Source organism: Ursus arctos, unplaced genomic scaffold, assembly GCF_023065955.2.
Source record: "Ursus arctos isolate Adak ecotype North America unplaced genomic scaffold, UrsArc2.0 scaffold_29, whole genome shotgun sequence".
NCBI lineage: Eukaryota > Metazoa > Chordata > Mammalia > Carnivora > Ursidae > Ursus > Ursus arctos.
This window is the reverse complement of record NW_026622974.1, coordinates 27,222,131-27,248,812: the sequence shown is the minus strand read 5'-3', so window position 1 is coordinate 27,248,812 and position 26,682 is coordinate 27,222,131. Positions and strand designations below refer to the sequence as shown.

At 40.8% G+C, this 26,682-nt stretch overlaps 1 protein-coding gene across 3 annotated transcripts in view; it reads right to left on the bottom strand.

The window, feature by feature from the left end:
• KCNQ5 (potassium voltage-gated channel subfamily Q member 5) overlaps positions 1 to 26,682 on the bottom strand; it is a 489,468-nt gene that overhangs the window by 151,886 nt on the left and 310,900 nt on the right. For all 3 annotated transcript variants that reach the window (XM_044387115.3, XM_044387116.3, XM_026507086.4), the window contains exon 2: positions 16,060 to 16,150. In XM_044387115.3, coding sequence (XP_044243050.1) covers positions 16,060 to 16,150 — 91 coding nt within the window. The remainder of the gene's footprint in view (positions 1 to 16,059; positions 16,151 to 26,682) is intronic.

Here is a 26,682-nt window from a genome sequence, read left to right as displayed (position 1 = left end):
ATATTAGAGGCTTAAGGTTAGGGGCTGACTTTTTACTGTTCACAACAGCTTAGGTGAGTGGTTCTCAAGAGGGCAGGACATTACCTATGATGTGTTAGGAAGTAATTTTGATTCAACCAATGATTGCTGGAAAGAGAACTGACATTGGGGAAGATGCTAGATTCCTGCAAAGCACTGATCCCACACAACCTTACACATTTATGGAGAGGAAAGGAAGTAGGCTTTCCAAAGTGCTTCATGTCCTGGAGAATTCCATTCCTCTGTCCCCTTGGAAAATGAACAGCATCAGGTGATTGCAATCACCCTAAAGCTTCATGTTTTTTATTTTACATTTAGGTTTAAGAATAGTTCTTACTGAGCCATTTTAAATTTTATTAATTTAAAAACTAATTGATTTCCCTGGTCTTCCGTGCAGTGTTGCTCTATACGTCCTTCAAAGGAAGAAGGCTCTATCCACAACTTTGCTTCCATCACTCAGGACTGCCAAGACATTGGATGAAGACTGCTGTAAGCTAATACTCTAGTTAAATGCTAGCATTGAAGACGATGCAGGTGGTAAGCCATATCCTGGGAAGGCATCTAATAAAATGCTGCAAGCCTAAATTTTAACAGGAGGGGTGCTTGGCATTAAGATTTCTAGCAGAATGACACAAAGAAGAGTGGTAATATCAGGTCTGATCTCAGAGTGGTTTACTCATCATAATGGTGGCTACTGTTTCCTTGTATAAATTTTTCTCACTTTCCACCTCTCAGGGGGTCCTTCAATTCCCCTACATACCCATGATCTCCACATCTAGACTGCCATATCTCCTGGACTATAGATAAATATTTCTAGTACTTCCCCATGGTCCCCAAATGAATGAAATGTGATATATTTAAAACCAGCCTATCTTTCTTCTGAACCTGTCAAATGCTCTGTGTTCTCAGTCTTCGGTAATGACATCATTATCTAACCACAGCCCAAAGTCAGAGAGTGCAGGCATCCTCACCTCCAGTCTCTCACCTCAAACACCTCCCCTTACTGGCTCGGCCTCAGAAACATCCCCTGACTTCAGCCTTTCCTTTCCATTCCTTCTGCTTCTGTTTTGGTCTAGATGTTCACTGTATGGCTCAGGGCAATGCCTCCATTCTCTCTGATCCCCTGCTAGTCCTTCTCTATTGCAGTTTTCCTCCAAGGTGTAGTCAGAACTTTCTTTCTCAAACCCAATTTGATCAGGTCATTGTGCTACTTATCAAAGGAAGATTTTCTTTTGATTCCCATCACTTACAGCATAAAATCCAAACGACTTGACTAGAAAACTAGGTTTTTTTCAGTCTGGTTCCAACCTCCTTCTGAGCCTCTGTTCATGCACCTGACCCCTTGAAATCTAGCCAGACTGACCCAGACCTTTGCAATTCCAGACCCAGCTCAAATGCCCCACCTCTAGAAGCCATCCCCAACTGGCCATGGAGAATCCATTACTTCCTCTGCTGTAACCAATTGTTCACTTTACACGTTTCTATTATGTCATCATATTTATGGGTCACCTAATCTCTAATTCTACTTACTTTTGGTTCTCTCACTCACCTTTACTTCTTTCTCTCAAGGTAAGCAACTGGATCTTTTAATTCAGAAAATGGCTTGGAATTTCACTTTCCATTAAGCACAGGAGGAGATAGGATAATCTAAATGGGGCTGGGAGGAGGCTAGGGCATAAAGCCTAGCACATGACAGGTACTAAAGAAATGCTTGTTTAATGCATGGTTTAGAGCAAAACACATGTTGAAAGTGAAATATGAGTAACATTCTTACGGGAGGCCTGAGGAGGGAGTGATAACCATGTCTTAGTTTGATTAGGACCAGCTGATCTAAAATGCCATCATAGGAAGCTGTCTGGGGACATCAGTCCCTATTCCTTTTGCCTCTAGACATCATTAGTGAATGACTTAGTCATTACTAATTGACTTTTTAATTAAAATGTTAGTGTTGAATAACTGCCTAGGTCTGTAATTCTCTCTTGTTATATGATCCTATTCATTTTTAATGTTGGTTACGGACTCATTTTATACTATTATTCTTTAATGTTAATGATCCGCCTGCTTTGATATTTGGTAAGATTACTTGCTTTAATAACATAAATCCTTGATTATCCCAGATTCAAAAGGGTAATTGAAACTCAGCAGAAAATGAGAATGAGTGGAAAAAAAAGAGGCAAAAGTTCGCACATAATCATTGTATTTTAGATTTCGAAACTTGGGTTCTACAGTACTTAATTATACTTGCCTTTATAGATCTTCCAAAGGGGTGAAAAATTGTTTTTGGAATTTCATACTGCTAAAATTAAAGGATTAATTGAAATCACAGGGTTTTAATGTCTCCATGGAGACACTGAACTTAGATACTAATTATTAAAAAGCTTGGTACCAGTAAAATCTGGATCTAGTCATGCATTTAGCATAGTTAATAGTTTCATTTTGCACCTCTTTTCTTCCAGATGTTGAGTACCTCTTTTGTCCCAGACACTGGGGAGAAAGTGATGAACAAAACAACATGGGCCACTCTTAATGGAGCTTGTACTCTGGTGACAGAAACCAATAATGAATAACAGTGACAAATAAGCAAGAAAATATCAAATAACAGGGTGCCTGGGTGGCTCAGACGGTTAAGTCTCTGACTTTTGGGTTTCCGCTCAGGTCACGATCTCAGGGTCGTGAGATCAAGCCCCACATGGGGCTCCTGCTCAGGGCAGAGTCTGCTTGAGATTCTTTCCCCCCTCCTTCACCCTCCCGCTCCGCTCCTCCCCCGTGCTCATGCTCTCTCTCTCCAAAATAAATAAATAAATAAATAAATAAATAAATAAATAAAATCTCAAAAAAAAAAAAAGAAAGAAAATATCAAATAATGGTAGATGCTATGGAGTCAACAAAACAGGGATACACGTGGGAATTATTGCTGGCTTCTGTAGCTCGGATGGCCAGGACATTCAGTTTTCACACATTTACTGAACATCTTACATGCTAGGCACTGTGCTACATACTACGAAATACAAAGACTACTACATAGTGTCCCAAAATAAAATCTATTTTTGGAAATCAATGATCACAGAGCACAATGAACGCTGTTGAAGACCATCCGGGGTATAGACCATTCTCTCCGAGTTGGGCCGGACCTGGGAACACAGAGGAGGGGAACAAAACAATTCCCGGAGAGTCCGGGAAAACTTCCAGAAAGAGGGGATCTGACTGGAGACTTGGAAATAAATAGGAATTACCAAGGCGGTAAAAAGAAATGGGAGAACTGGGCTCCTCAAATGGAGGAAACACAATTTATATAGGTGCAGAGGCAGCGTGCGTCGGCACTATGGCCGGCTGAGCTCGGCCGCAGCACCGGGCGGATGCAAACAGGCTCCGCCTTCCGGTGGGCGCCCTCGCTGGAAACCGGGGCAGGAAGAAGCCTAGACATGCAGGAAAGAGCAGAGAAGCCTGTGTGTGGCAAGGTAAAGAACTGGGTCTTTTAATTTCAAAAATTATCTGAAACTTTACTTCAGTTTTATTATTTTTAAAAATTTTATTTATCTACTTCTTAATAAAGTAGGCTCTATACCCGACGCGGGGCTTGAACTCACAACGCAGAGATCAAGGGTCATGAGCGCCACTAACTGAGCCAGCCAGGTGCCCCTTTGCTTTAGTTTTAAAACAGGAAAAGATAGAATAATCCGAATATTACAGGTTTCACATACTGAGAAGGCGTTAAAATACTTAGAGTTCAATAAAGTGAAAAATGAAGTTTACAATGGTTAAATTATCTTACATTTTAAATAAAATATTCTCAATTTGCTCTATTGTAACAGTGCTAAAATTTGTTTCTGTCTGCAGGACTATTATTTCTCTATCTAAACTCCGTAAATGTTTCCTTTATTAAAATTCAGGCTAATTGAAAAAATTTGAACTTTTGATGAATAGGTTTGTAAAGCTTAAAGATTTCTTTAACAGAGCTTGACAAAGGGGAAAAGTTTGGATGAAGAGTACTTCAAGCCATCATCTGATACAGATTTTTATACTTTTGATTTATTTGCCCTAAGGATGACACCTCCCAACCTTGTGCCACTGATGACTTTCATTTGGAAAGCCCATATTATCACGTAGGATGTGACATGTGTTCCCAAGCAGGCAGCATGGATAAACTCATACCCATTTACATCCTGGCTTTCCTGCCACAGTGCAATAAACTCATTGTCGAAAAGCCAGGTTTTAGGTAAGATTGCTCACTGAAAAGAACAGGGCTTATGGTAAAGAGGGCAAACCTGTTCAAACCGATGGAACTTTAAAAAAGAGATCCAGCAAAAACGTCAATCCTAAGAAGATTGTTAAAAAGATTCGTCAAGGGGCGCCTGGGTGGCACAGCAGTTAAGCGTCTGCCTTTGGCTCAGGGCGTGATCCTGGCGTTCTGGGATCGAGCCCCACGTCAGGCTCCTCCGCTATGAGCCTGCTTCTTCCTCTCCCACTCCCCCTGCTTGTGTTCGCTCTCTCGCTGGCTGTCTCTATCTCTGTCGAATAAATAAATAAAATCTTTAAAAAAAAATAAATAAAAAGATTCGTCAGATTCTAACAAGGAGATGCTTCAGTCATCCTGGCCTTCACCTACACCAATGTGGAGATAGCTTGATGGAAGGGGACGTCTGGAAGGGCACAGGCTGCTGGGTTATGGAGACAAGGGCCCTGCATCACATGTCATAGGTAGAGAGAGAGGCGTAGGCTTTGCACAGAATGTGGTGATGCTTAAGATGGATCATTTCCTTTGTCACCTTACATTTGTGTCTTTTGTATAGATGAGGGAAAATTGACTTCTAAGTGCTTCTAAGAGAGAGTAAGTGTCCAAATAAGTGTCCAAAATAAGAAGGAGGATATGGGCAGTATTGTACTTCTTCAGCATTGCTGCGTTTAGCTAGGCTGGTACGCTTGATACTCAGCTGCTGAGTTATTTGGGAAAAATCATCTTTAACTTCCATGTTACACTGACATCGTTACCCTATTTACAATTGCATATGAGGTGATTTGCATTATGGAAACGTGAGGAAAGAGAATAGACTGCATATGCATAATACTCGAAATTCTCCACCTGATTTAACTAGAAAAATAATCTTAAAGAACCATCACAGACAAGGATGGGGACCGTGTGAGTATCTCGGTGTACAGCTGGTGTGTGATGTGTGCGGTGCCTCTGGCTCACAGCATACCTGGTAGGTGCTTAGTGAATATGTGATGAGTGAATAAATGAATGAATGAATCAACAAGCAGCTCGAGATAAAAAAAGAAAAGAAAAAAAATACCCTTCCGTCTGCAGAGGTGACTCAAGGCAACATTTGTCCTCACAGCCTCTGGCCTCTGACCTCGCTGGATGTTTCTCATTTCTGACCCCAAGCCTAGAGTTCTCCAAATCTACAACCAGACAAGCTTCACACAGTCCACTTGCCTCTGCCGGTCCCTGCCTGGCTACGGTGACCCCGAGCGTGCAATTCTCCACTGCCGTGGATCACAGGACAGAACCAGACAGTGACTCAGGAAGGAGCGTGCTGGGGAGAAGAAGATGGGTCAGCCAACTGGGACAGGAAACCATCCAGATTGATGGATGTGTTAAGGGACTCGCAAGCTCTCCAGTCATTATTAGCATGAAGTCAAAAAGAAAAGGATACTCGCCACCCCTTCGCTTCTGCATAACGCCCTCAAATTCTGTTGGGATTTCTCTTTCTAGTAAGATGGCGTTTGATGTTGAGTTGTCCTTGATTTCACCTGATTTAACAAATAATGTTCAGGAGAGTCGGTGCTGGGGAGTGAGAGAGAGAGGGAGTCCTTTCTGGCACCTGCATTCCCAGGGGTGGTGCTCCCTCACTTTCCGCACTCCTGGCCTCGCCCGAAGGTGGGCTGGGTCTGGGGTTTGCATTTCTTTGGGAAGGCTATTCTGCTGTGTTCTTCCAGGAGAGCTTCCCAGGTTTTCCAACGGTGCTGTGATCTCACGGCACTGAATCTCCCTCCATCAGTGTGCAGCAAGCCGAGGCTGGAGGGCCTGTCACACTCGCAGCCTCTTTCCTGTTCTCCATTTTCCAGTAATGTCCTGTGGATTCATTGTGATTTATAGCCCTGGAGGAAGCCAGGTCTGCAGCATTTTCATTGAATCCAGCCTGTAATGGTGTTTGTCAAGCTGCCATTACAGCTTGGAAAATTTTTCTCTAATCTACTTTGCAGAAGCATGGTTGCCTCTCACCTTAATTGTGGCCCCTGATGTCTGCCTGTGTGGGAAAGGGGACCCACCCCACCGCTTCCAGCTTTTGCCTTTCCAGCACCAACCTGATGTTCAAGAGAGGAGTGCAATTCATAGTAACCTATATTGGAAATAGTTTTTGCTAATATTTGTGACTTTCATAAGAAATAGACGAGAGAGGTCTAGTCTCTCATGTGCATATATCTTAAAGTGTGAATTTTTAAAAAATGACATATTCACCCATTTTTATTTCATCTCCTAATTTCACCATTTATTCTTCATAAACCCATGGTTTCAAGGTTTTTAATTTTTTCTAGACCCCGTCAGAGGTTGTAGATGAGAATATTCTTCAGGATATGCTTCTAGGGCAGGACAGTGTCTTATTCATATTTGAGACTCCGGTCCCTGGCACCGAGGCTGGAATGTAGGAAACATTTAATATATATTTGAGTTAAAACTGCAGTGAATTAAGGGACCGGGCCTGGAGAAATTAGGAGAGGGGGTAGTCAGGATCTAGGAACATATCTGCACATCACGGAGAGCAGAGAGCACCTGAAATGCGGCAGGTGGCAAACGATTTGGAGCTATGGAGCATGGGAGGGGCAGAATCTCTCAGTTCTGAGGAGAGCCCTCCCCAGACTTTCTGTGAGGCACCAACCAATTATTTGGGATTTACAGTTTTGACAGAACCTCTAAACCATATTGCTCCAGTTCATCTCCTGTCCTCGGTTCACACTGCCTCTGTTTTGTTTAGGGCTCCATCATGTTTCATACGAATGACTTCAGTTGCTTTCTAAATGGCTCCATTCCCATGACTTCCCTACTCCAGCGATTTCTAAGGACAGGTGTTGCATCTTGTTTTAATGTTGGTACCATATCCATGATACTGTGAAATTTCAGTATTAATGTGCAATTAAATAATTGGCCCTCTTCTCTCATAAAATGCTTATTGATAATTTGTACCAGGTACCATTATATTAAGTGATGCTGAATTGACTTTGGATTTCCTTCCTTCCTTCCTTCCTTCCTTCCTTCCTTCCTTCCTTCCTTCCTTCCTTCCTTCCTTCCTTCCTTCCAGATTTTATTTATTTATTTGAGAGAGAGAGATAGCAAGAGAACACAACAGGGGGAGGCGCGAAGGGCAGAGGCAGGAGCTGGCTCCCTGCTAAGCAGGAGCCAGAAGGGAGGCGATCCCAGGACCCTGGGATCATAACCTGAGTTGAAGGCAGACGCTTAACTGATTGAGCCACCCAGGCACCCCTGGATCCTCTTTCAAATAAATTTATAGTCCCTCTGGTACCTCATTTCCCCCCACTCACCCTCGCTTAGTCTCCTTCAGCTGTTGCTGGTCTTCTTGTCCTTCCTTGGCTCAGTAGGTGCACTCCCGCCCAGGGCTCTTACCCTTGATGCTCCGTCTGCCTGGAATGTTCTTTCCCCAAATCTCTGCATGGCTTGTTGAAGTCTCTGCTATAATGCTACCCTATCCAGTGGACTTCTCTAAACATACTAGCTATTCCTCTTTTCTGCTTTACTTTTATTTATAACACTTAATATACGGATCTCCCAAATTGTTTATTGTCTGTCTTCCCCATAAAAATGTGAGTTCCACGAGGACAGAGATTTTGCTTGTCTTGTTCATTGCTATCTCCTCAGGGCCCAATAGAATGCCTTGCTCATACTGGTGCTGCATAATTCTTGTTAAGTAAAGGGATAAGGGAGGACATACAATGTCAAGTAGCCTGTACTGGGGGAAATTAGAGGGAAGAAACAGCTTATTTGACCCCGCTTTGAGCCAGATTTCAAATGGCGGACATTCTTTAAGCCTGGAAGGGCACTAAAGGTAGAGTGTTCTTTCTATTGCCAATCATCCTGCGCTATTATTTTCCAGCAACTCTCTGCTGTTTATTATTTCACCTTGTTTCTCTCTTTCTCTCTCAGTTGAATATACTTTTGTGGAGCTCAGAAGGACACAGGAGATGAGCATCAGCGTGAACCTGATGGAATGTGGTTCACGCAGAGCACTAAGGATGTCTGCGGCACGTCTCCTCAAGTCTGGAAACAAAATTGCTCAGAGCAGCTCTCTGTTGGACCGGCCACTTGGTCAGACACCAGTGCTCATATCAGAAACGTGTAAAGTTCTTTCCTTCCTGATTATAGACAGAGACACGGTCTTTTTCAGGCACAATTTCATTATCTTTAACTCGAACAAGTCTTTCCCCTGATATGCGAAACACTTTTCACAGGATAACTTACTATATTATTATCCCTCAGTTAAGATTCAGCGTAGGTGTTCAACTACTCCTGCTTTTTCTTTTCAGTCATCAGCAGATTGATGAGGATTGTTAGTCTCCATGAATCATTTTAAAGTTTATTTGCATTTTCCTTGATGAAAGACAAGCAAAGGAAAATAATTGCAGTTTTCAATGTTCATTGGGGTATTCTGAGAGCTTTCTGCAGTAAATTACAGGGATGTGATAAACATAAAGAACCATCACTCATTCCTCCTATCTGATTGCTTAATATCTCATACGCTGTCACTTCCATTACAAACACAAGATTTAATATCCTCAAATGGATTCTTATCCTTATACTCTGCTATCCTCTCTTGCAATGTTTAATGCCACAACTTTAAATGTAAAGACTTAATGTAATCTTCTACATCAAACCCATCTAATTCTATGCACAAACCTTTCTACTTTTCAGGGACTGGTAGATGTGTTTGTGGCTGGTTGCCCCCCCCCCCCCTTTACTAATACTGACAGGTGGGAAATGGCCACATCTCTAATTCTTCAATACCATGTGAAATAAGGGATGTTCATACAGCAATGAAAAAAAAAAAAAAGAAAAAAACCAACCAAACACAACAAACCCACATGCACCCATCTTAGAAAAAGAAAACAAACATGCAACACAGATTAATTATGTAGTTATTAGCTTTTCAAGGGGACTGTTCACTTTACAAAAGGACTCACTACAGATTTTCTTTAAATAGTAAGCTCCACTAGTGCATTTAAGATATAATTAGATCCATCTAAATTGGATTTGTACACATTTCAGGAACTGAGTCATTGTGCAAAGAAACAGCAAACCCATGTTTTTTTTACTACATGAAGCAAAACCAGCAAAACTAGCAAATATGCCTATGCTGTTTAGAAGGTGCCAAACACCCAGATGTTTGGGAAAACCTGAATATTTGACCATGTGTTTGAGTATTTGACCAGACGCTTAGCACAATCCATTTGTGGTTTGGAGTCTTTTCTAACACAGCAGGAGGGTAGAGAAGCGACTATACAGAGACATTCTCTATCTTGCTAAGATGATAATGGCATTCCTTTTATTGCTTGTGGATGGGAGATTTTAGAAATGACCACCTTTGATGAAAATGTGACATATAACATATGTCACTTCCATTAAGTGGAGAGGTCATCTATTTTCAATGGGTTGAACAATCTACACTGAAAGCCCTAAAAGGAATACTTGGCCAGATTATTTAATAGAAAGGAAATGCATTCTAAACAGCATTGTTCCTAAGAAGGTGGGACATGAAATGCTAAAACATACAATCTCAGGCTAACGAAATCAAACCAAACCAAAACAAAACTTTTCACGATAGTTTGACCTGGAAATAAAAGAGCCCTTAATGTTGCTCACCTGAGCAATGGAAGCTGGGAATAGAAGGCACAACTTTATGCTTGACTATTACCCCAAAGATCAGGCTTTTGATTGTTTATAAAATAATATTTAGAATTCCTGATACAAAGAACTTATAATGGTCCCAACTGATATACCCATTTGTGGTAACTTAGTAAGTATACTTTCTATGAAAGAAAGAAACTCACTAATTCTAAGTAAAAGGACTGTAGGCATCACCACGCATCTATGGAGCCCAAAAGAAGCCTTGGACCTTTGTGACTGCTTCATGGAGCAGTGGCAGATGCACTTTGGTAGGACTTGTCAGTCCCGACTAATCAGCAGGAGAATTTGGGCTGCTTGATGCCGTGAAGACAGCCCAGGCTTTTCATCAGCCAGACCTAGGCTGGAATCTTAGCTCGGTCTCATACCCAGTGCACGATTTTGCACAACTTAATTAGCCATTTGGTAAATGAGAGGACTAATACTTAAACTGAATATTTCTTATGGTTTGTTTTGTCTTAATAAGAAATCCGTGAGTCTGGGGTGCCTGGGTGGCACAGCGGTTAAGCGTCTGCCTTCAGCTCAGGGCGTGATCCCGGCGTTATGGGATCGAGCCCCACATCAGGCTCCTCCGCTATGAGCCTGCTTCTTCCTCTCCCACTCCCCCTGACTGTGTTCCCTCTCTCTCTGGCTGTCTCTATCTCTGTCGAATAAATAAATAAAAATCTTAAAAAAAGAAAAAAAAAAAAAAGAAATCCATGAGTCTGATCAATGAAAGGTACTTAAATAATGCTAGCGCCCTTTCAGTTTCGAAGAATTTACAACACATAGGAAATCAACACCAGCTTTTAATTGTCCTCGGTATTTGGGTACACAGCTTCGTATTATATTCCGGAGTTCATATATTTTATCCCCAGAGTGAGGGCAGAGCAAGCAGTTCTGTCAGACCTCGTTATCCCTGCCCAGCACTCCACCCAGCCGATGCAGACACTGGGAGAAGTACTTAGAAAGCCATGAGCGTTTTCATCAGATGCATTTACCAGAGAACTACAACAATAAGAATCTGTTCATTAGTCACCAAAAATAAGTGGTTATTATGAACACATGCCTCTCGCTGAATGTGTGCCACTGAGTCACTTTTAGTTAGATGAACGTGTTTGTATAGAGAGCTGCCATAAAAAAAAAGCTGCCAAAATTAGCAGTGTTTGTGGTGAGAATATTCTAGCAAAGATACTTGTTTGCTATTAGAAAAGTGTGATATTTTCTCAAATGTAGCATTTTCAGATATTCCACTGTTCACTGTCCTTATTAGGCTTCATTATATATGAAGAACCAGTGATTACACTATTTGCCAACTTCCCCTGTGCTGAGCTCTGTTCTAAGCACTTGAACTTAGCTAATCCTCACAACAACTTTATGAAGTAGGCTGTATTATTGTCCGCTTTTAACAGACGGGAAAATGAAGACACAAAGCAGTGATTTCCCAAAGGCACGCATATAAAAAGTGGTAGAAGCAGGAATTTGAACTCATCGTACCCAGCTCTAGGGTCTAGATCCCATTCTCAAGTGTGTCCTCCACCGTTTCTGTGGAGAGAAACAAGGGAACCTGGTGTACAGCATGAAGCCCCAGCCCACGCAACTGAGAAGAATAAAAGAGCAAATTCCCACAGAATTTGTGTGTCTCTGATGAGGGAGCAGAAGGCCAGCGGAGGATAGAGCAGAAACTGACACTTCACAGCACCCCCCCCCCCCCAGGGGATCTGTGTGACATTCCTCAGGCACTCCTGGTGCCCTAAAGCTAAGGAAAGGAAAAACAATGGTTAACTTATAGACATCTCAGTACTGCAGGGCATGAGTCTCCCTCAGTTTACAAACGTCCTAGTGATTTACAAGAACAAAGCATTTCTATCAATAACCTAGCTTCCGGAAAGAAATGTAGATACAATTAAATGTCCCTTATAACCTGCAGCTCATTGACAGATACTTGAAGCAGGCAGAGTTCTGTTCCTCCAGGAAGCTCCCAACTATCTCGACATTAACGCCTTGCTAGAAGGAAAACACACCTTAACTTGACAATGGCAAGGCCTCTGGTATCCTGGGAGTCTTCTTTAGCATATGAAAATCCTTTTGAAACCTTCCTTTTCCTCACCTCCCCCAGCTCCCAAGTATATAATCAGCCACCCCTCCACAACCCCCGAGCAGCAGTTCTTTCTGCCCACGGGTCCTGTCCCTGTGCTTTAATGAAATCACCATTTTGCACCAAAGTCTCAAGAATTCTTTCTTGGCCCTTGGCTCCGGACTCTACCCCACTGAACCTCACCTATATTCCAAAACCCCATCACATCCATTTGGCTTGTAACCAAGGCCCGTAAGTTACAAGTACGTAAGTAGCCCTGGGAGTGCAATTCTAGATGAGAATGACAAGGCCTCTTCCCTTGGGGTGAGGAAGGAGAGCTGAAGACTTCATGGGAAGTCCAGGAGGTGAGCAAGACCAAGTCCAAAGCAATGGCCTGCCCCTGTATGCTGGTCCAGGTGCAAAGTATGAGTGTCACAGAGGGGCCTGGAAAGTTTGTCCAGGAGCCAGCTTGCCTGCTCTGCGCTCCCTGTCAGAAGTGTGGGTGCCTTTTACTTGCACAGAAATGGAATTACAGTTAGAGAATAGGGACATCCTTTAAAATGTTAAAAACAAAAACACATGGGACAGAGCTACGAAAAAATATACAATCGTTATGTATCATTTATATATGGTTCCTCTAAATTTATTTTTCTGGTGTTCTATTTGTGGCCAAAAGCGTACAAAAGTGACGTTATTATAAAATTTTTGCAAACATTTAAAAAGCCATATTACTATTTGGATGGCAGTTTTTAGATCTGCTTCATAATAAGATGTTCACTAAAAACATTGCTTGTCAGAATCGTGGTCTCTGAATTCTGTTCGATTAGATATTCAGAAGACAGACAGCTTTTGAAATCAGATTAACTGTCTCAAACATACACATTAGAAGAATAAATAGCCTTCCCTAAACCATTTAGATATCTCTCGGGTTTTTCCAATATTCTACAGCTGACTGAACTTTTATGATACACTATGTTAACTAATCATGAAAAAGAATTAAATATGCATGGTTTTCCAATTTATTAATTACTAAATAAGAAAATAAAAACAAAGCCTAGACTTGAATTTTTTTTTTTTTTTTTTGGTCCACATAAAGCATAATAATTTTTTAGCATTTGCCTGGCTAGCTCAGTCAGGAGAGCATGAGACTTTTAAATAAAACATACTTTTCGGAGAAACATTGTGAAGAAGAATAACATCAGGGGAATCTTCGACCTGCAACACAGCCTACATATGTCTAGGTAGGTTTTAAGAATACACTTTGGTTTACAACATACACCTTGACCATTTACCCCTAGAGCCCAACAATAGGAGGGTAAGCAAGCACTCTTCCGAGGGAAGCAGGGCAACCTTTCTGAGCCTGTGGCTCTGCAGTAATCACACGGTATTGCATAAAACAAAGGCCTCGTTTGCATAATGGCACTGGTTTCCACTTTGCTAAATTCAAAGGCATTCAAGACTCAGGGAGGAGAGAAGAGACAAAAATGGCCAAAAGGTACAGGAAAAGGTGTTCAACATCACTGATCATCAGCGAAATGCAAATCAAACCCACAAGAGATATCACCTCACACCTGTTAGAATGGCTACTATAAAAAAAGACAAGAGGTAACAAACGCTGGGCAGGGTGCGGAGAAAAGGGAACCCTTGGGCACTGTTGATGGGAAAGCAAACTGGTGCAGCCACTGTGGAAAACAGTATGGAGGTTCCTCCAAAAATTAAAAATAGAACTACCATATGATCCAGCAATCTCACTTCTCGGTATATATCTGAAGAAAATAGAATCATTGTATATATACATACAATGGACTATAATTCAGCAATAAGAAGAAGGACATCTTGCCATTTGTGACAACATGGATGGAACTTGAGGGCATTATGCTAAGTGAAATAAGTCAGATAGAGAAAGACTAGCACTGCATGGTCTCACTTACAAGTAAAATCTAAAAAACAAAAAACCCTGAACGCATAGAAGCAGAGTAGACTGATGGTAGCAGGGAGGGGGGTGGGGTGGGACTGGGGTAAGGGTGATGGTGGTCCAAGAGCACAAGCTCGCAGTTGTAAGACAAGTAAGTTCTGAGGCTCTAATGTCCAGCATCGTGACTATAGTTAGCAATTGCGTAGTGTACGCTTGAAAATTGCTGAGAGCAGATCTTAGGAATTCTCACCGCACACACACACACAGAACGGTAACTGTGTTAACTAACTTTACTGTGGCAATCATTTTGCATATATATGTATATAAAATCATCAAATGATACACCTTAAACTTACACAATGTCATATGTCGATTATATCTCAATGAAGTCGGCAAGCAAAACAAAAAAACCCAACTGAGGGATATGTGAGAACATCTACTTTATCTACTCAAATGTACCCTAGTTACTAAACTGTAAAGAATTGTTCACTGCTCAGAAAGTTTCAAAAATCAAGATACGAATCAGCCTTGGGCTTTTTAATAACATATGTAGAAACTCATTAGTAATGTCTATTTAGACTATTTAGAAACTCATTAGCAATGGAGAAATTTATTTTGGAGATTTGAAGGATGGAAACCTAACATTTTGAATTCTTGACTTGGTCATGAAAAATTCCTTTTTATGGGATTCTTAATGCTTGACTCATTCATAATATGTATCATCGGTCTTGCAGTGGACCCAGTTTCTCATGTTTCCGAGTCTAAAAGTCAGATTCACTTTTTCAATCTAAAATTCCTAGTTGTAATTCTGTATATGAACCTAAAAGCCAGCTGTGCCTTAGACCTTGGGCTCAGGTCATTTGTTGTTACCAAAGGGGTACATGAAGCTAAAAGCCCACTTGCTACCCAAACGGAAACCTCATAAATGAAACAAATCCCCCGTGTGCTTTTTGGTCTGTTTTCGATGTTGGGTTTCAAAATAGTAACCTTACCATTAACAATATACCGCTGAGCACAATTTGTATGGAAACAAATTGGGATAGATTTGTTCCAGGCTCAGAAATGATTTCTCCCTGATGTAGGACAGAGACTTGATGAAGTCTTAGTAACTTTAAGCACAAACTCGCCATCTGAAAGCATAGGTAGGAAGAACAGCTGCCCTCAGCTCAGGTTATAGGAGTTGAGATCTTTCAGTTTCACCTTCAAGGTAAGAATAATTTTCTTATATTAAATGCTTATTGCTGTATTTAACCAACATCTCTTTATATTAGGGCACAGAAGCCAGCTTTCCCCATACCTTTTCTCTCTCCTCCTCTGTAGTCCACCAGGTTTTACAGAAGTGAGTTGTTCCAATGTGTAGTTCATTCAGACAGTTCTGAGACTGTCAAGTCTGATATTTTTGCACTAAGCGAAGGGATCAAAATGGATGTAAATGAACCGAACTTTCAATCAGATGTGATTTCGGTATATAGTGATATAGTTTAGTTGTAATAGAAAGTAAAAGAGCTTAAAAGGCCCAGAATAATTCAGACTAAAATATCTTGGGGTCTTTTTCCATTTTAAAATGAATTGAGCAATTCTGTGTGGTTGAGGATTGACAGCATAATGGAAACAGAGCTAACTGCAGAATTTCTTACCAGGTAGGTAACTGCATTAGCAGCAAAACCCATAATGTAGTCTGTTGGTTGAAAAGAGCATGAAGGAGCCTTCTGTTTTCTTATGAGGTGCTATATTCTCATAGTTCTCGGCTAATTACACTTACCTCCTGCCAAATTGCAGTTATTGGAAAATGCTCTCTATTCCGTAACTTTTAGCAATATTATGAGAGACCTCATGGATATTGATTCTTCTTATAATTTATTACCATAGATAAACATAAGCAAAACTGCTTCCAAGCCCTGCCTTCTATTTTTGACGTAACGATAACACAAGATACTGCTATGTAATAGTAACACTGAACATCTGTATATTCCTGAGGACTGACTAAACGTTAAAATGGAGCGCCAATATTTCAATGATCTTTGCAAGCTTCCTACTTTACAGTAACTCTCTTCTTTCCTAGACAGCACTTCTCGTGGGATAAAACGCATAGCATAAATATTAAGGACAGTTCTTACACAAACTTTATGTATATTTTTGCTCATATGTTTCACTTACCAGAATCAAGAGGCAACTTGAGGCCAATTTTGTGTGCTCAGGGATGGTGGAAAACACTGACAAAATCAAGCAACCAAAGACAAGGAGAAAACTGTAAAACAACAACAAAAAAGAGAAATCTGATAAGAACTTTGCCTTATCATGACAGACTTCATTTCTTGTTTCTATAGTTTAAAGCACCAGACCCATTGGAATTGGCACTGATTAAATCATAAAAGCCTTGGAAGGGACTAGCCATTTTGAATATCAGAATATAATATGGAGGGCTGGGTAGCTCGGTCACTTCATCGTCCGACTTTTGATTTCAGCTCAGGTCTTGATCTCAGGGTCGTGAGATCCAGCCCTGCGTTGGGCTCTGCGTTGGGCATGGAGCCCACTTAAGATTCTCTCTCTCCCTCTCCCTCTGCCCACCCCCCCCACACACCCTCCCTCTGTGTGTGTGTGTTTGTGTGTGTGTGCGTGTGTGTACATACGATGTATGATGCACATGGAATCCCTTTACAACTTCATCGATGAAGAGAATGCTGCGTGTGTGTTGCAGACCATATTTAAACATCTGCATCTGAGAATGTGTGAACTTCCCATAAATCCTTTCACAAGAGGGGAGAAAGGTCCCGAAAGGGTGTTCTTGCTTTCCTACCCTGAGAGCACGTGCCACAGCGGTTCTCTTTTCAGAGAAGCAGAATCCACCTCACATTTGGCAGTGCTGGTGACCCATCAAATGTTCTCAGTGGCTGTCACTAAGCCACTGGCTCATTTTCACAGTCTAATTTTGCTCATGGATACTTGTTTGTCATTCCTTTATAATATTAATAAGAATGGAGAAGGATGGGAACGATTTCTTCTGCTCCTCATGTACTTTCCTGGCAAACTGCTGAAGAGATGACCCCTCGGCTCTGTCTACTCAGACCACAGTGCTAGGGAGCAGAAGAGAGGAGCAGCATTTTCTACCAATCAATCTACAGACATTTTTATTCCTCAAATTATGGTACTCTCAGGATCCGGGGGCAGGGGGGAGCTGAGTTCCCCCAAAAAAGGTCTAATAAAAAGAGAAGGCTGTGTTTTAAGTTGAAGTTACTTATCCTGAAATGCAGGATTAAAACAAAAACAAAAACAAAAACAAACAAACAGGGGCGCCTGGGTGGCTCAGTCAGTTAAGCGACTGACTCTTGGTATCAGCTCAGGTCGTGATCTCAGGATCTTAGGGTTGTGGAATTGAGCCCATTGGGGTCCATTCTCAGTGCAGAGTCTGCTTGTCCCTCTCCCTCTGCTCCTCCCCCCAAACCCCCACTTGCACACTCTCTCTTTCAAATAAATAAATAAAACCTTAAAAAATAAAAAAACCCCACAAATACCTGAGTTCTAGGACATATTTTTTACTTTTACATATCTCTGGGAAGCTCACACAGTAATCTCCCCTAAAATATCAGTTTCCACATTCTTTTGTATGGCATTGGAGTTAATCTCTGCCTCCTTTGGCTTGCCTTGACACGTCATCTAAGTCTTTCTACCGCACTTGACTGGGAGCTCCCAAGGACCTAAAGCCAGGGATTGATAAATTATGGCCTAGGGAACAAACCTGGCCCCTAAAGCCTGTTTTTGTTAATAAAGTTTTATTGTCACATAGCTACACCCATTTGCTTATGTATTGTCTGTGGCTGCTTTCATGCTACAGCTGCAGAACTAAATAGCTGTGGCAGAGACAATTTGGCACACAAGACCAAAATATGTACTCACTGACCCTTTTGGAGGAGAAGTTTGTGGACTCTTACCAATATCATGATTCCTTATTTCTTTATATCTATTCCAACACAGATCCAAGCAGAAGTTCATAATTGCTTACGTTCTGTATGCTGATAATCATTACTAATATTCACAGAGGGTTTCCCATAAGCTGGACATGGTGCTAAGCACTTTCATATGCATTATCCATGTTATCCTCACAAATTTATGGAGTAGACATATCATCATTCCCATTTTACAGATATGGAAACTGAGAATTAAGAACATTTTATAACTCCTCCAAGGCTGTGTAGCAGAAGAGGGGTCAGCCCTGTTTGTCCTTGAGCTGCTGCACAGTGTTGCTGAATGAGTGCTGATAGATGAGAATGGCAGTAACGTTGTTGGTTCTGTAAGACCTTTGGGGATACTTCTCTATCTCGTCAAACTGAGAGGGAAGTAATTATCATTTCACATAGAAGAGGTCTCCAAGGAAAAGGAGTCTACAAGTGAAAAAAACCTAGTATACATCAGTAATAACTACTCGCTATACTTCTGACTCATGCATCTAACAATTCAGGGTACTCTGGATTATACTTTAAGTTGGCCTTAATGGAATGGAAATTGTAAGCCAGAAATGGAATTCCAGTGCACCTACAAACCCCCAAACTACGAATGAGGAAATGAAATTCAGGGATCACTAAGATAGTTAGGAGGATGATGTGGGATCAGGTAAAGACTGCAACAGATGGTTCCCCTCTCATGAGTGGCTGTTACCTAGGTATGCTCTCCTTGTCCTGGCTTACCAGAAACCATCAGGAAAAGCAAGCAGGGCATTACTTAATCACTAAGACATCTTCTTCCTCTAAGAGCCTCCCAGTGGTATCTTCATGGTCTCTATGTTTGTGTTCAAAACAGAACTATAATATGAGTCCTTTTTCTAGTTCCTTCTTCATTAATATTTGAGTGTTGCTTAAATTTTTTCCTTCATGTCACTACTTTGCCCCCTTTCTTTCTTGAGCCGGTCTTACACTGTTTCCTAACAAGAATAGTTTCTGTTCTAGAATTCTGTTATGTCTGTAGGGTGCCATCTGAAGTCAGCAAGCCAAAGACCTCCACTGTTCAGGCTGCCCAAAGGGCTATGGATAGACAAATACGTTAATTAATTCACTAATTCCTCCATTACCCCACTTCTATGGATAGACAAATACGTTAATTAATTCACTAATTCACCCATTTAGCCAATCAGCAAATATTGATTAAATATATAATAATAGGCTGAGTCATTTTTTACCCAGACAGAGTTTAGGGTCTACTGAGGTATACAGACTAGTAAACAGAAAATTAAATTAAATAAATATGAAATTTATTAAATTATTTTAATTTATATTAATTCAGTTTAAATTAAATAATATTAAGTAAATAAACATTGAACAAGTGCAAATAGAAAATTAAGATTCTGAGTGATGATTGCAAAGTTTGGGAAAATACAGGGGATGAGAGGGGTGTATACGAGAGAAAGGGTTAGGCAGCAGTGTTCATGCCATTTGAGGAGTCAAGTGCAAAGTAAAAATATGGGCCCTTGTTAAAAAACTGTGAAGCGGCACCTGCGTGGCTTAGCTGGTTAAGCGTCTAACCCTGGTTTTGACTCAGGTCATGATCTCAGGGTTGTGAGATCAAGCCCTGCATTGGGCTCTGCAGTCAGCATGGAGTCTGCTTGGGATTCTCTCCCTCTGCCTCCCCCCTGCCCCTCCTCTTGCTCATGCATGCTCTCTCTCTCTCTCTCAAATAAAAAAAATCTTAAACTATTAAGAATTTCAAGATGGTGACAGCAAAGTATGGCACCAACTGTGGCACCCTTATAAAAGTGTTGGGCTCTGTGGGAACGCACAGGTTGCACACCTTGAAGCCAGACTTGGGGTTAGGAAGACTTCCTGGAGAAAGTGACAGTCAGACTGAGCCCTGAAGGCACAGCAGGATTTAGCGCAATGGTTGGAATGACTGGGGAGAAGGAGCATTCTAGTCCATGAGACCATGTGGGTGAAGGCCAGGTGCAAGCACAGCATCACTAAAATTTACCAATTAATCAATAAATTAGCGTTAGCGAATGCCTGCTTGTCCTTCAGCGGTACATGAAAAGTGTAAGGCGGGTCAACCCTGCAAATTCGTTTTTTGCACAGAAATAATTTCAGTTTAACTGAAAACATGTACTGAGTACCCACTGTAAAAAAAAAGCAGGGTACCAAACACTACTGAGGTACAAGGGAGACATTAAAGCAGTCTTTATTTTTAAGGAATGAAAAATCTAATGCGGCTGGAGTTGAAATAAAAACTTAAAAAAAATCTAATGCAGTTGGTAAGATGAGCACACAGTAGTCCCCCCTTAGCTGTGGCTTTGCTTTTTGTGGTTTCAGTTACCAGTGGTCAACCATAGGACAAAAGCAGATGATCCTACTTCTGACAGGTCAGGAGGATCCTAGGCTACATCACAATGCCTGTGTCATTCTCCTCACTTCACCTCATCCCATAGTCATTTTATCATCTTACATCATCGCAAGAAGGCGAAGGGTAAGTATAGTACAATAACGTACTTTGAGAGAGGGAGAGACCACATTCACGTAACTTTTATTACAGAATATCGTTATAACTGTTCTTATTATTATTTATTGTTGTTAATCTCTTACTGTGTCTAATTTATACCTCAGTCTTCATCGTGGGTATGTATGCATAGGAAAAAACTGTGTATATAGGGTTTGGTACTATCCACGGTCTCAGGCATCCACCGTGGGTCTTGGAACATGTCCCTTGCAGATAAGGTGGGGGCTATTATACTGGATCATAATGAAGGGTACAGGCTGATAAATGCTAAGAAAAATGCTATAGAGGCTGAAAGTGGGGAGGGGGTTCTTCTATTCAGTTGGGAATGGTGGAAGCATATGAGGAAAGTCTTCATAAATGGGTGATGCTTGAGATCTTTGAAGGAAGGGTAGGATTGCAACAAGAGAATCTTCTGGAGAAAGACATTCTAGAAGGAGAGTACAATACGAGAAAGGCAAAAAATAAATGAGGTAAAATATCTGTTCCTTGTTTCATGAACAAAAAGTTATCAAGTTTGTAGCATAGGGTGAGACAGGTGCTGAATTGGGAGTCTGGACCATGAGGTGCAGAGGCTTGTATGGCAGGGTCTGTCTTTAGTTCCATAGATAATGGGAAGCCATTGAAGCCTTTGAAGACTTCTGATTATCATCAGAGTTGCACTCCGGGAAAATCAAGTTGGCAGCAGTGTGTATTAGTTGAGAAGCAGGGGCAACAGTAATGGTGATTCAGGTTAGGTTGTAAACTAACTCGTGGAAATGAGAATGGATTAGAGAGGGAGACTGGAGGGCAGCTGTAAACACAGGAGCTCCCTGACTTGGAGAGTTATGAAAGTGGGCGGAGTTTAGGAAGGGGTGTGGTAGCTGAAAGGTCTGAAGTTTTTATACATAGTTACTGCGACACGCCTAAGAAGTCAGGAGGAGAAAAGTCAGGAACGTCAGGGGAAAAAATTCATTTTGAGATGAAGATAAATCCAGTTTTAGACATCCACATGGAATTGTGGCACAAAGTCTGTTTAAAGAGATGGAAGTACTTTTTTCCTAGAGGAAGGGAATGTACAGAACGTGTCATCCTGAGGAAAGTGCAGACCAAGCATACAAGGTTTAGGTAAATAAGCATAAAGGATATTTGCGGAACATTTCCTGATCTTGGAGAATGACATCATAGGGAACAATGAATACATTCTGCTATGAATTGGCTTTTGGTAGCATTGCCAGAGGAAGGCTCCCTGGCTGGTGAAAGCACTGAACTGACAAAATGACGCCTCTGAGGTGACAGTGTTCAGACGTTGGGCTCATTGGCAGTGACATGGTACAGCACTGGGGTTTGAGTGTGGTTCTGCTGACATCATTGCTTTTGAGGGTCCCACACAGATGTATGCTGGCAGCTGACCATTACCCCACTTCACCTCTCTACTGACTGGATAAAAGTGGGAGCAGTGGCAAGAGTCATTAGATACAGGGCGCCTGGGTGGCTCAGTTGGTTAAGCATCTGCCTTCACTCAGGTCATGATCCCAGAGTCCCAGGATCGAGCCCCACATTGGGCTCCCTGCTCAGTAGGGAGTCTGCTTCTCCCTCCCACTTCCCCCTGCTCCTTTTTTCTCTCTCTCAAATAAATAAATCAAAAAGAGTCATTAGATGCAGAGTGTCTTAATTCAGGGTCCATGGACCTCCAAGGGGTCTGTGGACAGAATTTAGGGGGGCTGTGAGCATGGATGGGAAAAAAATGACCTCTTTGTCATTAACCATGGCAACAAACCATGATGGTATTAGCAGTACTTGTGACTTTGTTACTAAAAGAAATCACAGATATTGTCATATCCCATTTTATAGTTGTAGATGAAACCATAATTCTACTTGCATACTTATTTTGCTCATCACTATTTTATAATGATTTATGGTAGTTATTAGATACACTTCTGGGTTTAAAAAAATGTATTAATAAAGAAGCATAGGTATTACTATACCAGATACTTGTTCAAAATTTTAATAACAGCATCACCATATAATTTTTTCTTTTGTAATCACATGTATTTTATACATTCAAAAACATTATTCTGAGGACTGGCTCACAGGCTTCACCAGACTGCTGAATGGTCCATGGCACACATGAAAAATTAGGTGCCTGTGGTGGGCGTGGGGGGGATTAGGAAGGCAGGGGCTGGGAGCTGCAAAACGGTCCATTTTGGCATGAGTCACCAACTTACTCAGGTAAGTTTTAAGATCAGTTTGAAAAAAAAAAGGATATTTTTTTCTTTTATATATTAATCCTGAAAGATCATAAGATCCATATTCCTTCAAAATTATTCTGTTATCACAATTGGCAATTTATTTTGTCTAAAGCAATCATTTATAAATATTCTGTTTCTGAGGAAATTATTTTCGATGCAGATCTCTAAAACTTCTCTAGAAGGCAAAGATTATTGCATGAGGAGGACATTTATGATACAAAAATATTACCAGTTCAAAGGCCTCTATGTTCATTCAAGGAAATTACCACCAACTTCTCTCGTGGGTTAATGAAGAATCAATTTGTCAGATTTAATTTGGTAACCAAAAAAAAAAAAAAAAAGCTTTACTTGGAACTATCATGGGTGCTTGTGGAACAGATGATGTCCAGCTTCCAAAGCTTATGCTTCAAGGATGGGTTTGTTTAGCAAGAGTTAAAATGATGTGAAAATAAGGCATTCAGAAAAGCTCTGCTGATGCTTCGCCAAAGGGACCATGGCAAGTTACACAATATCATTCACACAAACTCACAACCCCCAGCCACTCATAAGCAATTTTGAATAATGCAACGAAGACAGGAGAAATGGAGCTGCTGTTTAAAGTAGACATCTCAATGAACTTAGCTCAATGAGGAGCCCAACTAACAGCATGGGCTTGACAGATTGAAAGAACGGCACATTTCTACCTAGAAGGTGTGCTCTCCAAGTATTTTGGTGGACTATAAGCTTTCCATAGTTTAAATGTCCATGTGAGTCAACTACGAAGAAAGCATTGGGAGAGGGGAGATCTGAAATGTTTGAAATGGGATGGAATCGTGGCATTAAAATAAAGAATGCTAACAGGAAGCAGATATAGAGAATTTCAAGAAAACAATTCTTCAGAAATATCTTCTGAAGGAAATTCCACCCTGCCTCTGACTTTTCATAAATTTTTGAGTATTGCTTTGATAAAGTGTATGTTTCTGTACGTTTGATGGAAGGCCTCATGAGTGCATCATGAATTGGGATGACTGGAGTTCACATGCTGGCATTAGTGACCAAAACTGACCCATTGGCTGACATGGGACTTGCCTGGAGGACATGCCGCCTAATGAAATCAAAGTCTCATTATCAGAGGAATGGTTGCAGCCCACTTTTTTCTTCTAGCCTCCTAAATTTACCCCTTCTTTCTAAACTTGGCATTTTGCAAAATGTCCTTTCTGCATAATTTTTCCATAAAAGAAGGGCATTTTGCTCATGAAATCCATCCATAGCACACCCAGCTTCCATTGCAAAGCAATAAAAATTAAATACAACATTTTTGGTGTCTTTAAAGGTGATTTGGAATATTTGATTAAAAACACTGCATGTAAAAACTGGAAACAAAACAACCCCCCCCACACACACAAATATACTACACTGCATGATTCTGCTTTTTAAGTGCAATGAGCTCTAAATATTAATAAGTTCAAGAGTCCCTCTCAGAGCAGTCCCTGGAACTGACTAAACACAGAGGGCATGCTCAGCCTGATTCTCACCCCAGGATCAGGGAATCCGTGTGGCTTGAGGATTTCTGACTGAGCGCCCTCTCAAGACAGGGATTATTTTTACATCGCTGATAGACCATTGTGCAGCTCCTCTTTGAACCTCTCCGGTGTCCAGAACTCTCCCAGCCCTAAGGCAGCATGATCCTGTTATAGACCACTCTCCTACAGGACGACTACTTTCCCCTCTGAGTCAAGTCTCCTTATTCACACCCTTTACTTCCAGGCCCTCGCTCAGGCTCTGACCACAAGGACCTGTGCTCCCTCCTCCCCATGTTCGTTGTGCAGATATTTGAGGTTAGTTTTATCATCATGACATTCCTGTCAGTCTTCAGATTACACTCAGCCCAGTTCTTTGTCTACTCAGTATATGAAACAATGTCCACATCTGTCACTCTCCCTGTCACTGTTCTTTAAACATACCCAGTTTGGTCCTACATCCCTTCAAGGCTATTGATGCAGGCCCATTGTTATCCCCCAGTCTAAGCAAAAGATTTAACATTTAGTTGTCAACATAAAGAATCTGCACTGTCGCTTCTTGTCAGGGAATCTAAATTCAAACTGTTCATGCCCAGTTGTTAGCAAAAGTATGGTTTCAAAAAGAACTGTCTTGAAGATATGCATTTGCTTATTTTCCTGTATCTTTTCTACCACAGCAAATGTGACCATTAATAACCTGTGTATTGGACCTAATTACCTTCATCAGTCATGGAATTCCTTTCACTAAACTGTGTTTGATTCTTTGCTATTTTCTTGAAAAGCAAAAAGCATTCAACCAATTTACTATGGAGTTTCTATGGAGTTGAAACTATGGAGTTACTATGTAAGAGTTTCTCTTTACTTCGCATTATATTTCCTCTGTGAGGTAGCAGGTGAAAATTTTTCTCCAGGAGATTTTTCTTGCAATACGGTGAGTAAATTTGGCTACTTTTAATGAATTTCTGTTGCTGGGTCCGGATTTATTATCTTAGAAGCCATCAAAGGATTTGTGGATGAAATTGAAGAACTTTTACTAATAAACTTGAATAAATCTTGAAAAATACAATAGGAGCCAAATGACCAGAGAGAGGAAAATATTCTGAGTGTCAAAAAAAGAAAAAGAGTAAAGCAGGGACCTTGGATTTTGTATACTGATAAACTCAATTACAACTCCTAGAAAGACTCCAGATAGAATACTAAGCAAATGATTTCTAATAAATTCAAATGAATGACTATGATTGCTAAAAAGAAACTCAAATTCACGAAGAGCAAGAAACACTATGCTTATTTCCTATTTTGCTAGGTTTGCCAGTTTGCTCTATCAGGGGAATAGGGTAGATGAAATGTGTCGATTTCAGCAAAGCACTGGGAAGTGTTTTATAACATCCTTGAGGAAAAGAAGGAGAAATTCAGCTGGGTTGATATGACTCTTGGGGGGACTGTACCTGGTATGAGAAGTCTCCAGAGATGAGCCACAGTTTTTTTGTAAGAAAATTCCGAAGACAAGTGTAGGACACTTGGAGATTTCCTGGAGTAGGGAGTTGGTAATTCATGCTTGGAACAAATGAATCAAGATTAACATAATAAAATGTAAAAATAACAAATGTAAAAAACGTTTCAGTAATCCAAGTGAGAGAAATCTCTTAAGTTTGGTTTACATTGAGTTAAATTTGAGCCAACGTTGTCATTTGCTTCATTAAACATACTGTAACTTTAGGCTGCATTAAAAATACTCCCATTTCAAGGGAAAAGTAGTGATAGACAAAACCACATCTTTATCACTTTATCACTTTTATAGTTAGTCAAGTATATCCCAAATGACCTGTATCATTTAGAAAGGACTTTGAGACTGCTAAAAAAACACAGAGGGTGTAAGTGGATAAAAATAAGCCAAGGTCTGTTTTCCCACTAAACTGAAAACCCTGTTAGGACAGACCACCCTGAGTTCCCAGTGCCTGTAAATATTTGTGACTGAAATGATACAGTGAAGATAAGGTAATGGTGGGATATACGAAGAGGTCAGAAACGAAGTTGATCTGCAGGTAGGTATACCAGAAGGAGCTGTGTCATTTTCAACATGGGTCACAAATCTACCTCTGAGCTTCCTAGCAGCCAAGACAAGGAGACAAATATGTTCAAAGATACTGTCTCCATAAAGTAAAATTCCATCTTTTTTTCCAGAAGCAACAGATAATGCATTGACTTGATGGATTATGGGATTTCACTTGCCTACAGAATTTTCTTACAAAAAAACTGTGGCTCATCTCTGGAGACTTCTCACACCAGGTACAGTCCCCCCAAGAGTCATATCAACCCAGCTGAATTTCTCCTTCTTTTCCTCAAGGATGTTATAAACACTTCCCAGTGCTTTGCTGAAATCGACACATTTCATCTATTCTATTTCCTTGATAGAGCAAACTGGCAAACCTATCAAAATAGGAAATGAGCATAGTTTAGTGTTCTTGCTCTTCGTGAACGTGTGTTTCTTTTTAGTAATCGTAGTCATTCATTTGAATTTATTAGAAATCATTTGCTTAGTATTCTATCTGGAATATATCTAGGAGTTGTAATTGAGCTTA